This window comes from Sphaerodactylus townsendi, linkage group LG02 (genome assembly GCF_021028975.2).
Source record: "Sphaerodactylus townsendi isolate TG3544 linkage group LG02, MPM_Stown_v2.3, whole genome shotgun sequence".
NCBI lineage: Eukaryota > Metazoa > Chordata > Lepidosauria > Squamata > Sphaerodactylidae > Sphaerodactylus > Sphaerodactylus townsendi.
In genome coordinates, this window is record NC_059426.1 from 4,790,699 (window position 1) to 4,803,965 (window position 13,267).

A 13,267-nucleotide genomic window follows, 5' to 3' on the forward strand; every position below is an offset into this window, starting at 1 on the left:
TTTGTGTGGATGTTACAGAGGTTTATTTGGAAGTGAAGAGTAGTATCCAGAAATTAGTAATAAAGTGGCAGTGGAAAGTGCCACAAGTGAAAAATGATGGCCCCTAAAGGTTTTCAAGGCAACTGATTAACTGAGTTGGTTTGTCATTGCCTGCCTGTGCATGGTGACCCTAGTTGTTCCTTGGTGGGCTCTGATCCAAGTACTAACTACTAGGGCCACCTCATCTTAGTTTCTGGGGTCTGACAAGATTGGGCAATCCAGGTCCAGGCAGAAACAAATAGAGGTGGTTTGCCATTGCTTGCCTCTGTGTAGCCATCCTGGACTTTTCGTGGTGGTCTCCCATCCAAGTACTAAAACAGGCTGACCCTACTTAGCTTTGCAGATTGAGCTAACCTGGGCCATCCAGGTCAGGGCAGTAATACAACAGGAGACCCTTCTTACCTACTCAGATACGCTTCAGGATAAGAAGTTATCAGGATGCACTGATGTTCCTTGTGGCTTCTGCCGTTTGTGTTTTTTTTCCCATGCACAGTCTGAAGGGATCTACCTCAGTGTGAGGAAGAGAGGCTCAATTACTCCTGCTGTTTCTGGTAGAGTTTGTGAGAGTCAGATTTGCTCTGAGCCTGCCATTTTCTCACTCCCCAGGTTGTGGCCTGGTTTTGAAGGCAGCGCTGCGTGCCTCATGTGCTTTCAGCATCATCTTAATCTCCCACGAAGCTTCCCCCCCCCTCCGTGGGACGGAAGGGCAACTCCCCGATGCCCTAGCAACAGGGCCAATCTTCTCTGGTGGCTGCAGCTGCCAGCCACCTTCCGTATGCTCTCTTGTTGCCCTGGCAACCAGGTTCACTTCCCCTTGCTGTGCAAGCTCAGCCGTGATGGAAACCCACGGCCGGGGTTTCCTTCTTCCACTTCAGTATCCTGGCCTCTGGATTTGCCATGGTAGGCTGCCCCCCCTGCACCTGGAAGGGTAGGTGAGCAATCTTTACGTGCATGTTTACGATGCACCACTATTAGAGAACAGCGAAAGCACCGAGAGCCGTCAATTTGTGCATTAATCTTTTCCCCCCACATCAGCCAGATCAGGTAGATGTGCTGTACCTTTTTTTCAGAACATTAAAAATGGTCATCTTTAGTAAAAAAAAGAAAAAGGGGGGGGCTAGCCCTTGAAAAATCATGAGATGTTTCCTCAGGATATTTTCAGGGGAATTGCAACCAGATGCAAAGGACTAGAAATGTAGTGAGAAATGATTGGAGATTCTTCTACCTCCTAAAAGAATACCAGTAGCCTCGAAGGGTCCAAATCCTATACCCTGTGATATTTCCAGAAGTATCGCTTTTGCTTCTCAAATGGTTCCGAAACGAGGGTAATTGGATTTTCATTTCCTTGAACGAAGCGCTCTTCTTCCATTGCCCTACATTGTCCCCCCTTATAGCTAATTTCTGCAGTAATGATTCATTTAATGTTGAGTGCATGCTGTTTCTACCTGCTCTGGGTAATGCAGAACTAACAAATATGTTCACGCTGCTGCTACATGCAAGCGCTCGAATTTTCTTCTGATTTTCCCGCTGAGACTGTCTGGATGGATTCCTGGAATTTTTTTTTTAATGCGCTGAATAATCTGAGTGTGACTTGTGTGGTGGTGGAGATTGTTAATTGATCATCCTAGGAGTAAGTCTGATGCAAAAAATGAAGCTCTTCCCTTCTTCGTGTTGATATGTGATTGCTGAAATAACTGGCTGTTGGAATGTTTTAATGGAGATGGTTGCAAACCCAGCAGTTGCATAGCATGCTGTTAAATTTAAAGTTAAATGTTGAAAAGCCGTCTGTTTTAGATGCATTTGTTGAGGTTATTCGCTGGTCTTTTAAAGACACTTTATGGGAAGTCAGCAGAGAGGACAGGATTTTATTTAAGCTCAGCCGGCTTGATAGTCGAAGCAGAGGTCAAGAGACGTTTCAGTGTTGTGGACTTTAGGCAGGTGATAAAAATGCTAAGGGGCTCTATTTGCAAGTGCCACTTACGGTATATGTTGTTGGTGGTCATTCTCTCCTGCATGTGAGTGTCGGGACTTCTTGCAACTCTCTGATGCAGACCTGAACATTCTTAGCTGGGGGTCGTGGGAGAGAAAGGGGGAGAGATCAGAGGTGCCCAGGGGTTCAGGAGAGCTGGAAAAATCCTTCAAGAAAGTCTCTGAGGGAAGGCATCTAACCTGCAGCTAGCTGCAGGTGGATTATACAAACAGTTCCTTACAGAAGGCTGACACCCAGAGCCCAAGGTTAGAAAAATCTCGGTCCAGTATTTAAAGATTCCCCCAAATTAATCTGACACCAGTGTGGTGTGGTAGTTAAGAGCAGGTGAACTCTAATCTAGAGAACTGGGTTTCTTTCCCTGTTCATCCCCGTGAAGCCTTCTGGGTGACCTTAGGATAGTCAGTTCTCTCAGAACTCTCTCAGCCCTCCTGTCTCACAAGGTGTCTGTTGTGGGGAGGGGAAGGGAATATGATTGTAATCCACTTTGAGACTCCTTACATTTAGAAAAACGTGCTATGAATCCAAACTCCTCCTCTTCTCTTTTTCTTCTTCTTGAACCTACCGTATATACTCATGTATTAAGTCGAATTTTTCAGCACATTTTTAATGCTGAAAAAGCTCCCCTCGACTTATATGCGGGTCATTAAACAAAATTGTGTGTTTTTACTTTGCTGGCCAGCAGGGGGCGCAGTTTTTATGCTAGAGGCACCAAAATTTCAGGGTACCCTCAGAAGACTCTCCTGATGATACCAGCCACGTTTGGTAAAGTTTGGTTCAGGGGGTCCATAACTTTGGAGGTGCCCCCATTTCCCATTGTTTTCAATGGGAGCTATTAGCAGATGGGGCTACCCTTTTGAGGGTCCATAACTTTGGACCCTCTGAACCAAACTTCACCAAACCTGGCTGGTCTCACCAGGAGAGTCTCTTTATGATACCAGCCAGGTTTGGTGAAGTTTGGGTCAGGGGATCCAAAGTTATTGACCCCCAAAGGGGATGCCCCATCCCCCTTGATTTACAATGGAAATACTAATAGTAAGATTCTTTCTATTTCTGATAATATCCCTCTTAAAATCTAAGTTGGGTTACATTTGGACATACAGATGATGATGAGGAATCCAGTTTTGAAGGATTTTAACTCTTGTGTTTTAGCTTGGTTGCTGGTTGAGCTAAGGTTTTTGTACTTTTAAAGTTATTGTTGATACCATATTATTCTTGTTGACCCTCTTTTCCACTTACAGAACCAGTTTACTGTTTTTCTTTGAAATAAATATTCAAAAACATTTAACCTACTGATGCCTCAATTGATGGTGCATTTCCCACCCTCGACTTATACGCGAGTCAATAAGTTTTCCCAGTTTTTTGTGGTAAAATTAGGTGCCTCGACTTATATGCGGGGGTTGACTTATACACGAGTATATACGGTATTTGCTTCTGATCCTCATTTCTACACCTGCCCCTCCCTCCTTTTCTTCCTTCTACTTTGGCTTCCTCTTGAAGTTGTCGTGGTTTGCCTGGATCACGCAGCCCCTGGTTTTGATAAACATTTGAGGGCAAATTTGAGATGCTATATGTATTCTATTGTTTACCATAAACAATATAGGCTTATTGGTGCAGTATGAAATATATGTTTATTTTTTCCAGAAATATTCTTTCGTAGCACTTCTAACTGATGTCTTGGAAATTGAAATCAAAGATAAATTTGCCAAGAGTCGGCCTATCATCAAACGCTTTCTTGGGAAGCTCACGATTCCAGTCCAGAGGCTTTTGGAAAGGCAAGCGATCGGGTAAACCAAGATGCTTTATTTCATTATTTTGAACAGTCAAGAGGAAAAAGAAAGTTGTTTGTTTTGGACACGGAAGTCACATCATTGGTAATCTTGCCTGGGGCCGGCGGCTCAGCTCGTGGAGCCACAGTGCAAGTAAAGAACCGCATGCGGCTCTTGAGCCGCAGGTTCCCTACCCCTGCTCTAGAGAAAGTCCAGCTGCAGGGAGGAGGGGATTTAAACAATACCCTAGGAAAGAGAAGTGAGAGAATGAAAGTGACACAGCAGTGGCGGCTGCCATGAGAGCAGTGTTATTTCAGAAGAAAAACAGTTTCGATGTATCCCCTGCCTTTCCCTCCCATAAGTAGACTCAAGGCGGCTTACAAACTCTTTCTTCTTCCTTTCCCCACAACGGACACCTTGTGAGGCAGGTGAGGCTGAGAGGTCACCCAGCAGACTTCATTCGGAGGAGCAGGGAAACAAACCTGTTCAGTAGATAAGAGTCCACCCTTCACGTGGAGGACTGGAGAAACAAATGCGGGTTGCCAGATTAGAGGGCGGAAAAACCCCTCCCAGGGGGGTGGGCAGGGTGCGGGCGGATTGACCCATGGGCAGATCGGGGCGGGGGGCACATGTGGGCAGGTCGTGCCCCGGGCACAGTTTCCTCTCCCTCCATCCCTGGGTTTGACTATATATAAAATAAATTTGCCTGTGCTTTAGTTCATTGGGGACTTTGCCCAAGTGTGGTAAGACAAGCATAGCACACCTTGGTTGAACCTGTTCTCTCAGAGAGGCCTTCAGATTAGCTCACACAGAGCTCCTGGATGCTTAAAAATCAGCGTTTGCTCAGCTCTGTTGAAGCTGTATTTGGCAATCATGAACTCAGTAACAAACCTAAAAACATTTTTGATTTTCATGCGGTCTGCTTTGGTTGGCTGTCCCCCCTCCCCCTGGTTTTTTTTTTAAACTATTGTACATTCAAGCTGTGATAGAAAAACTGAAAAGCACTCTGCTATGGCTCAGTTGTAGATCCCCAGTTAAGCACTTAATAGACTTCACCAAGGGCTTCATTATTTTGCCCAGATAAAATGAGATTGCTCACATCTTGCACGAAGGTACACCCTAAAGTTTGAGTTAAATGAAATATTTAAATACATTTTCCAACTCATGGAAGATCATTCATGTCATTAAAGCTGTGTATATATGTCCAGGGGACATTTATGAAAACAGTCAGCTGAGGAAATAATGTAAATTGTGCCACTGGGGGGCAGAATGTTCCCATGTACTAAGATTTGGATACCTTGAAGCATGCAGCTTAGATTAGTAGATTTTAATTTTTTTTCTGTTCTGTATTAATCTTGGCTGTAGAGCAGCCATTCTCAACCAGGGTTCAGTACCCACAGAGTGCCGAAATGAGTATGTCCAAGGGAGTACCCTGGCCAACACTACCGCCCCCCCCCCCCCTCATTTTTGTAGTGTCTCCCACCGGCGCCAGCAAGGACATGGAGCTGGCCCATGGGGCAGGGCCTGCCACAAGGTCAGCAGCCACCCCCACCCCCAGTGCTTCCCTTCACCCTGGGAGGGGAAGGTGGGGTGTCAAAAATGGCTTAAGCAGGGGCAATAAGAATTGGTGCAAGATGGTGGCCCGGCAAGGAGGTACCAAAACAGAGATATGAAGAGTGAGGTCAAGGGTACCCTGACCTCGAAAAGGTTGGGGAACACTGCTGTAGAGTTTTAATCCCATGTTACATGGTACTAACTTTTTCCAGGTCTCTAGTCACACTTAGTAAGAAACTGGAATGGGAAAATCTATCCAGGGCTGAATTTGTAACTCAAAAGGAAGAGGGCCTGATATTTCAGTGACACCCCCCCCCCCCCACACACCCACACCCACAATACTCTCTGGCTTGGTCAGATCCATTATGTTTGCAGTCTGTGGAGGGGTTTGAGCTGCCAGATTTGCAGTGTAGTTGTAGGTCATCCTCCTTACAAGATTCCTCAGGTTTGGGGAAGGGTGGATCAAGGGGTCCAATTTTATGGACCCTCAGAAAGAGTGCTTGGTTGGTGTCAAGCAACTTTAGACCAGAGAATCAAGCTGAGGTGAATTTTCCCACCATTTTTTGCAATGTTCGGAAAACTTTTCAGCCAAATTCCAGGCTTTCCGATGCCGTTGAGGTGATTGCTCCCCGGCGCCCTCTGCGTTGCCGCTCCCGGCTAGCTCCATGGTTTACTGAGGAGCTACGCCATATGAAGTGGGAGCTCAGACGGCTAGAGCGAGTGTGGAGGAAGTCTCGTGATGAAGCTGCGCGAACATCTTATAGGACATTTATGAAGGCCTATGAGATGGCGACGAAGAGGACACACAGAGATTATTTCTCGTCTTCTCTCACATCCGCAAGCTCTCGCCCATCCCAATTGTTTCAAATTATTCGGTCCTTGTCCTCATTAAGTGAGGGCTCTAAACATTCACATTTGGCTCTTGGCTGTGAGGCATTTATGAGCTTTTTTGCGGGTAAAGTCTCTTTGCTCCGCCATGAACTTCCTATCACCCTTGTTACAATTGGTGAACTGGAGGCTTCGTGGCCATCTTCAGGTCCTTGTTTGGACCAGTTTTCCCTGCTCGCTGAGGCTGATGTTGACAGGGCCCTGGCTGCTGTTAGACCTACTACCTGTCCTCTGGATCCGTGCCCCTTTTGGCTGATTAAAGCTTGCCGTGAGGAGTTGCGACCCCACCTGTTGAATATTATCAACTGCTCCCTTGAGCAAGGAATGTTTCCTGGTGGGTTGAAGGAGGCAGTGGTCTACCCACTCTTGAAAAGATTATCTTTAGATCCTAGCGATCTGGCCAATTACCGCCCCGTTTCGAATATTTCGTTTCTGGGGAAGGTAATTGAGAGAGTGGTGTTGGAGCAGCTTCAGGGCTTTCTGGAGGACACATCGGCGCTTGATCCCTTCCAGTCCGGCTTCCGTGCTGGGCATGGGACGGAGACCGTCCTCGTCGCCGTCACAGATACACTCCGCATGGTGTTGACCTTTAAGGCCCTATACGGCCGGGGGGGCTCATACCTGTGAGACCGCCTTACCCAATATGTCCTGAGTCGGCCTCTCCGCTCTGCAGAGGCTAATTTACTGGTGGTCCCTTGTCCCTCTATGATACGGCTAGCCTCTACCGGGCCAGGGCCTTTACAGCCCTGGCCCCTGCCTGGTGGAACGCTCTTCCACCAGCTGTCAGAGCCCTGCGGGACCTTGGGGAGTTCCGCAGGGCCTGTAAAACCGAGCTGTTCCGCCGGGCTTTTGGGGAGGCTGGCCGTTGACTCTGCCCTCTTTGTTGCCCTATGTGCCATCAGCTTATTTGAACATCTACCAGTCCTCTCCTGGGGTTTAGTACCAGACTTCATCTGTTTTAATTTTTTAACTATGGACAGGTTGCTGATGCTACTGCTACTGTTTTACCATATTTATTGTTTTAATTGGGATTATTCGATTTTTAATTGTACTGTATTATGTTTGATTGGTGTGTGTGAGCTCTTCGCCCTGAGCTCTTCGGGGTGTGTGTGTGTGTGTGTGTGTGTGTGTGTGTGTGTGTGTGTGTGTGTGTGTGTGTCTGTCTTTGCGGGGCTCAGGGGGGCTGTTTTTTGAGGTAGAGGCACCAAATTTTCAGCATAGCTGCAGGTGCCTATCTTTACAAGAACTGCCAACTTTGGAGAAGATTTGATGGGGGGTGGGATTTTTCTCCATTGTTTCCAGTGGAGAATGGATGGGGGAACCTACATTTGGAGCCCATAAAATTGGATACCCTGACTCATTCCTTGCCAAAGTTGTCAGTTCTTGTAAGAAGACTCACCTGCACCTAGGCTGCAAATTTGATGGGTCTACCTCAAAAAAAAAACTGACCCTCCCAGAGCCCCTCAAAATTTCCTTTATGTTTTAATGGACCCGAAAATTTTCAGATGTATGAAAACACCTGGAAAAAAACCATATCAGTCTGGAGATTTGGCTTTTTTCAAATTTTGAACCCAAATCTGAAAAATACAGAAAAAAATGGATTCACATCCCTAATTACTTTGTAACCCTTCCCGTTTGAATTACTAGGTTAAACGATATATGTAACAATATAAGTCATTAATTGATTCGGTGTTGTTGTTCCGCTTCTGGTGTGGCTTATTGGCTGTCGTGAAGACTGACTGACTAACAGATTCTGTTCACTTTTGCAGAGACCAGACTCTCAGCTATAACCTTGGTCGAAGGCTTCCAGCTGACCATGTCAGTGGCTATCTCCAGTTCAAAGTAGAGATTACCTCTTCTGTGCATGAAGGTGAGACTTTGCATCAAACGTGTACGGTTCTTACTGTCGCATGGAAGGTTCTTCATGTTTGCCTTGTCAGCTCTTTGGAGTCCTACACCACATTTATTTATTTTGCTTTACATAAGAATATAAGAACATAAGAATAAGCCTGCTGGATCAGACCAGAGTCCATCTAGTCCAGCTCTCTGCTACTCGCAGTGGCCCACCAGGTGCCTTTGGGAGCTCACATGCAGGATTTGAAAGCAATGGCCTTCTGCGGCTGTTGTTCCCGAGCACCTGGACTGTTTACAACCTCACCCAGTATCCGCACAGTTAAACTTATAGACCGCCCTCCCCCGGAGGGCTCAGGGCGGTTCACAACAACAACAAATAACAACAAATAATATAATGGCACAAGTAGTACCAATACAATTTAAAACATAACTTTTAAATCATGGTATAAAATTTCAGAATAGCAGACAGATGACGTCTAATGATTGAACTCCTCTAAAAAGGGACAGCAAGGTCTCAACTATTAAAAGAGAGGGAAGAAGGGGAGGGAAGGGAGCCTTCTCAGCGGCCCAAAGGCCCGGTGGAATAATTCAGTCTTACAAGCCCTGTATGGGAGTATTCCCAAGTTGTAAAGGGGAATTGATGGAAATTATAAGTACAACCTTATACACACAAATGCACATACATACAGAGAGACAGACCCATATATACCTTCGGAAATAGGGTGGTATACTAAATCTAATTAATAATAGTAATAACAACAACAACAATAATAAAAATCATCTCAGTACTCATACTTGTTTTTAACAAAAAGAGCACTGAACATCTCCAGTTTTAAGTAGGCATACAGAAGCAAGAGAAGAAGAGCAGGTTTAAAAAACTGAAATTGCTTTAGTGTGCAAAGTCCTTCATTATTTATTACATTTGTTTACTTTTAAAAAAAAGCGCCCCCACAACTCTCAACCTTCAAAGAGCGATTCATTCTGTCCCTTCCAGGATTATGCTGGGGACAGTCCTAGCTTGTCCTCCTTTCCCTGGCCACTGTGCAGTACTCTATGGGCAATTCCGCACACGAGTAAAATAGGTTCGACCCAGTTCCCTGAGAAGGGTACTAGCCTAGGTCGAAGCCATTGTTGTTCCCCACTGCAACTAGCTTGATCCCAGCTCGGAGGGCAGAGTCATCCTGTGCCTCTTCACCGCTCCGTTCCGATTGGCTACTGTTCTACGACCATGTTCCGTCTATGCCCACACACGTTATTAAAAAACTGCCACAGGAATGGAGGGACGAAGGTGGCATTTTTTGATTGGCCAGCTGTACGCATGCCCGAAACACTCAGCTGTGATTGGCTGAATGGGGAACTCCTGGCACCAGAGATTCCGCACTTTACTGGAATTGAGCTGAGTTCGAGCGTGGTTCCCTGAAAAAGTAGTAGTTTCCAACTGGAGTCGGAAATTTGGCCGTTACACAGGGCGAAGCTGATACAAAACCACGTCGATCCCAGTGGTTGTGCGGAGCACTTAGATCGAACGCAGCTCGAGGTTAGGTCAATAACGCAAGTGTGGAATCAACCTATGTGTTTCCCTGCCTTCTGAAGTTTGGCAGGGATTCCATAGACCCAGGCTTTGTCTGTTATTACCCCAATATTCAGAGGCTAGCCTTGCACTTCCTTTGTCAGTCTTCTGGAAGATTGTTGAGGCTGTGCTGTTCAAGAGGACTTCGGGGACGGGGCGGGATAGAAATTTAAAGTAAGTTAAAGTTAAAGTTAAATATATTTTTTTCTATTTTTTAATACTACTTTGCTACAAAGATGGTAAACCAGCCACCCTACCAAAAGAAAGATAAAAGCTTGAGTATATACCCTGTTTCCCCGAATGTAAGACATCCCCTGAAAATAAGACGTAGTAGAGGTTTTGCTGAAGTGCGAAATATAAGGCATCCCCCGAAAGTAAGACGTAGCAAAAATTTTGTTTGGAAGCATGCCTGACGAACAGAACACAGAAAAATAAGACATCCTCTGAAAATAAGACATAGCGCATCTTTGGGAGCAAAAATTAATATAAGACACTGTCTTATTTTTGGGGAAACACGGTAGTTGTCAGTCTCATCCCCCTTGAAAATATCCATTATCCCATACAGTGACATTTAAAGTTCAAAAGATCAGTAGTTCCAGGTGGTTAGGGTTAGGGTTAGTGTGGAGTGTGAAGGAACAGAAAACCTCAGACTGGCACGCTACCAGGCCGAATGGACAGTTCCAACTATGGCGAACCAGTGATCCGATTCACTATAACAGCTTCATTTCTTCGCGCGCTTCTTTCCTGCTGTTTACCCAACTAACGGCTTCTCGTATATCCGCTGTGCTGTTTTTCTCTCCTGGTAGGAAGAAGATTAAATTGTTTTGGTGTGTGATCTAATTTATTTTAAATTAAAACTGAGGTTCATTTTTAATGTGGTTCTTCTCCCCTTCCCCTCCCCATTGATTTGATGTATTCTAACTAATTTCATTATGTTAAACCGCCTTAGGATTCCGCAGAGTGATCTGCAAGTCAAGAGAGATACAGATCTAAATCTTCCCTTTTACAATGTCGTCTCTCCTTTCTTTTTCAAGATTACAGATAGTTCATCTGGATTCTGTTCATTTCATTGGTATCATTTTTTTCCATGTGTGGATCCTGCATCTGAGCTCTTTGTTTAGGTCCATCCCATCCCCTCCATGCCCAGTTGTGATCTATCTTCCTTCCATTAATATGTAGACAAGGGATGTCAATCATGTGGCCTGGGACGTCTGTCAGGGTTGCTGCAGATTCACCAGTCCAGGCTGCCAGCCCCCCGCCCCCACCTCGGCCCCAGTCTGACTGACTAGCCACACACACACACACACACACCCATCTGGGCTGACAAGCCACTGCAGTCTTGCCAGCTGAGGCAGCCCCCTTCCCCCCTCCCACTGACCACACCAAGTCACATTTTGTCATATCTGGCCCTTGTAACACATGATTTTGACATTCCGGTTTAGCTATTCCTAACACGGAGGAGCAGCAGTGGCGTAGGAGGTTAAGAGCTCATGTATCTAATCTGGAGGAACTGGGTTTGATTCCCAGCTCTGCCGCCTGAGCTGTGGAGGCTTATCTGGGGAATTCAGATTAGCCTGTGCACTCCCACACAGGCCGGCTGGGTGACCTTGGGCTAGTCACAGCTTCTCGGAGCTCTCTCAGCCCCACCTACCTCACAGGGTGTTTGTTGTGAGGGGGGAAGGGCAAGGAGATTGTAAGCCCCTTTGAGTCTCCTGCGGGAGAGAAAGGGGGGATATAAATCCAAACACTTCTTCTTCTTTTGATCTTTGCAATGACTTGAAACCTGTGTAAAATGTTAAAATGCCAATAGTGGAGATTGCAGGACCTTTGTGAACAATAAGTAATGCAGGCTTGGGCGGCTGCAGCGAGGAGGCTGGCAAAGGACAGGATGCTTTCTGTTTCCTCTTCCAGCAGCAGAAAATCTGCCGATGAAAAATCAGAGCTTCTGTGCATCTTTCTTTAGTGTTAGTCGCACCGAGGCCATCACCAGTTGAAGAGGGAGCGTGTGCCAGAACTGCATCTGTGTGTATCCCTAGCTGTTTTTATGCCCCTGGACTGTTCAGTAATGAGACTGTGTTCAGATGATTTCTTTATTACTATGAAACAACATCAGGAACAAGCAGGGGCATACCGCCTATGGCAGTGGTGGCGAACCTATGGCATGGGTGCCAGAGGTGACACTCAGAGCCTTCTCTGTGGGCTCGCACAGAGTCCCCCCCCCCCCACATCTAGGCTGGCCTGGGCCACTGGGCTCAATTATTGGCATTAAACCTAAGACCTAGTTTTGGGGAAGCAGTATAGGTAACCCTGTTAAGTGCTGTTAAACCCCACTGATTTTCATGCGAAGAACTAAAGCACAATCTTTTACCTAGGAGTAAGGTCGGTTGCTGGCAATGGGGCTTCCTTCTGAGTAAACCTCCTAGGGTCGTGATTCACCTGTTGGAAGAGTTGAACGGTTGCTTCAAAGCAAAGCCACTGACTACCACCAAGCTTACTCCCAAGTAACGCGTGCCTTGGAGCCAACTGTTTTTTCTAAACGAAAACCTCAGTATTCAGGTTAAATTGCCGTGTTGGCACTTTGTGATGAATAAGTGGGTTTTGGGTTGCAATTTGGGCACTCGGTCTCGAAAAGGTTCTCCATCACTGGCCTATGGGGACTTGGGGTAACCACAACATTCAGATTTTGTCTCCAGGCTCCATTTTTCCTAGATATGCCTCTGGGAACAAGCACATAGACTTACTGTCACTGAATCGTTCATCCAAGACCTCCGTCTGATGCTTCCTTGCAAATCAGTATCCCGTCAAATGCCAGCTGCACGGATATGAAATGTTTACTGCCTTTCTTTAGTAGGCATTGCAGCACGAGGCCAGGCTTGGCCACTTCCTTGAATGTTTTTTTTAGGCAGTGTGTGATTGTGTTTTGCAACAACTACTGAGTGTTTACACACCATTTCACAAAAAAGAGTGTGGCTTGGATCCTGCCTAGAATTTCTATGACCTCATACAGGTTCTCTCTTCCTGCTAGAGACCCCCCCCCCCCAAATTGCTCCTGAGCATCCCGTGCCACCCGGGAGCAGCGTGGTGTAGTGGTGAAGAGCAGGTGGGCTCTAATCTGGAAAAACGGGTTTGATTTCCCACTCCTCCACATGAGTGGTGGACTCTTATCTGGTGAACTGGATTTGTTTCCCTGCTCCTACACATGAAGCCTGCCAGTTGGCCTTGGACTAGCTCTCAGAATTCTCCCAGCCCCACCTGCCTCACAAGGTGTTAGTTGTGGGGAGGGGAAGGGAAAGGAGTTTGTAAGACGCTTTGAGACTCCTTACAGGAGAGAAAGGCGGGGTATAAATCCAAACTCCTCCTCCTTCTCCTCCTCTTCTTCATTTGGGGGCTGATTTGTGCTATGGTGGGAGGGTAGAATCCATGAACATTTTTCCTTCTCTTTGTGCCTGTGGGAATTCTAGGTATGATCCATGCGCATATGTTTCAGAAAAGTGGGTTACTATTTTTCTCCTACAGTGTATGAGTCGGGATTGGGTTCAAACTCTTCTTTAAACTCAGTTGTGTTCTATTATATAGCAGCTCACGTTATTTTGCATCTTATATAGA

The 13,267-nt window shown here is 46.1% G+C and overlaps 1 protein-coding gene across 1 annotated transcript in view; it reads left to right on the forward strand.

Moving 5' to 3' along the window:
• Positions 1-13,267, forward strand: part of HECW2 (HECT, C2 and WW domain containing E3 ubiquitin protein ligase 2) — a 136,138-nt gene that overhangs the window by 36,499 nt on the left and 86,372 nt on the right. Inside the window, exons 6-7 of the mRNA XM_048483600.1 lie at positions 3,671-3,813; positions 8,007-8,107. Of these exons, the coding sequence (XP_048339557.1) occupies positions 3,671-3,813; positions 8,007-8,107 (244 nt within the window). The remainder of the gene's footprint in view (positions 1-3,670; positions 3,814-8,006; positions 8,108-13,267) is intronic.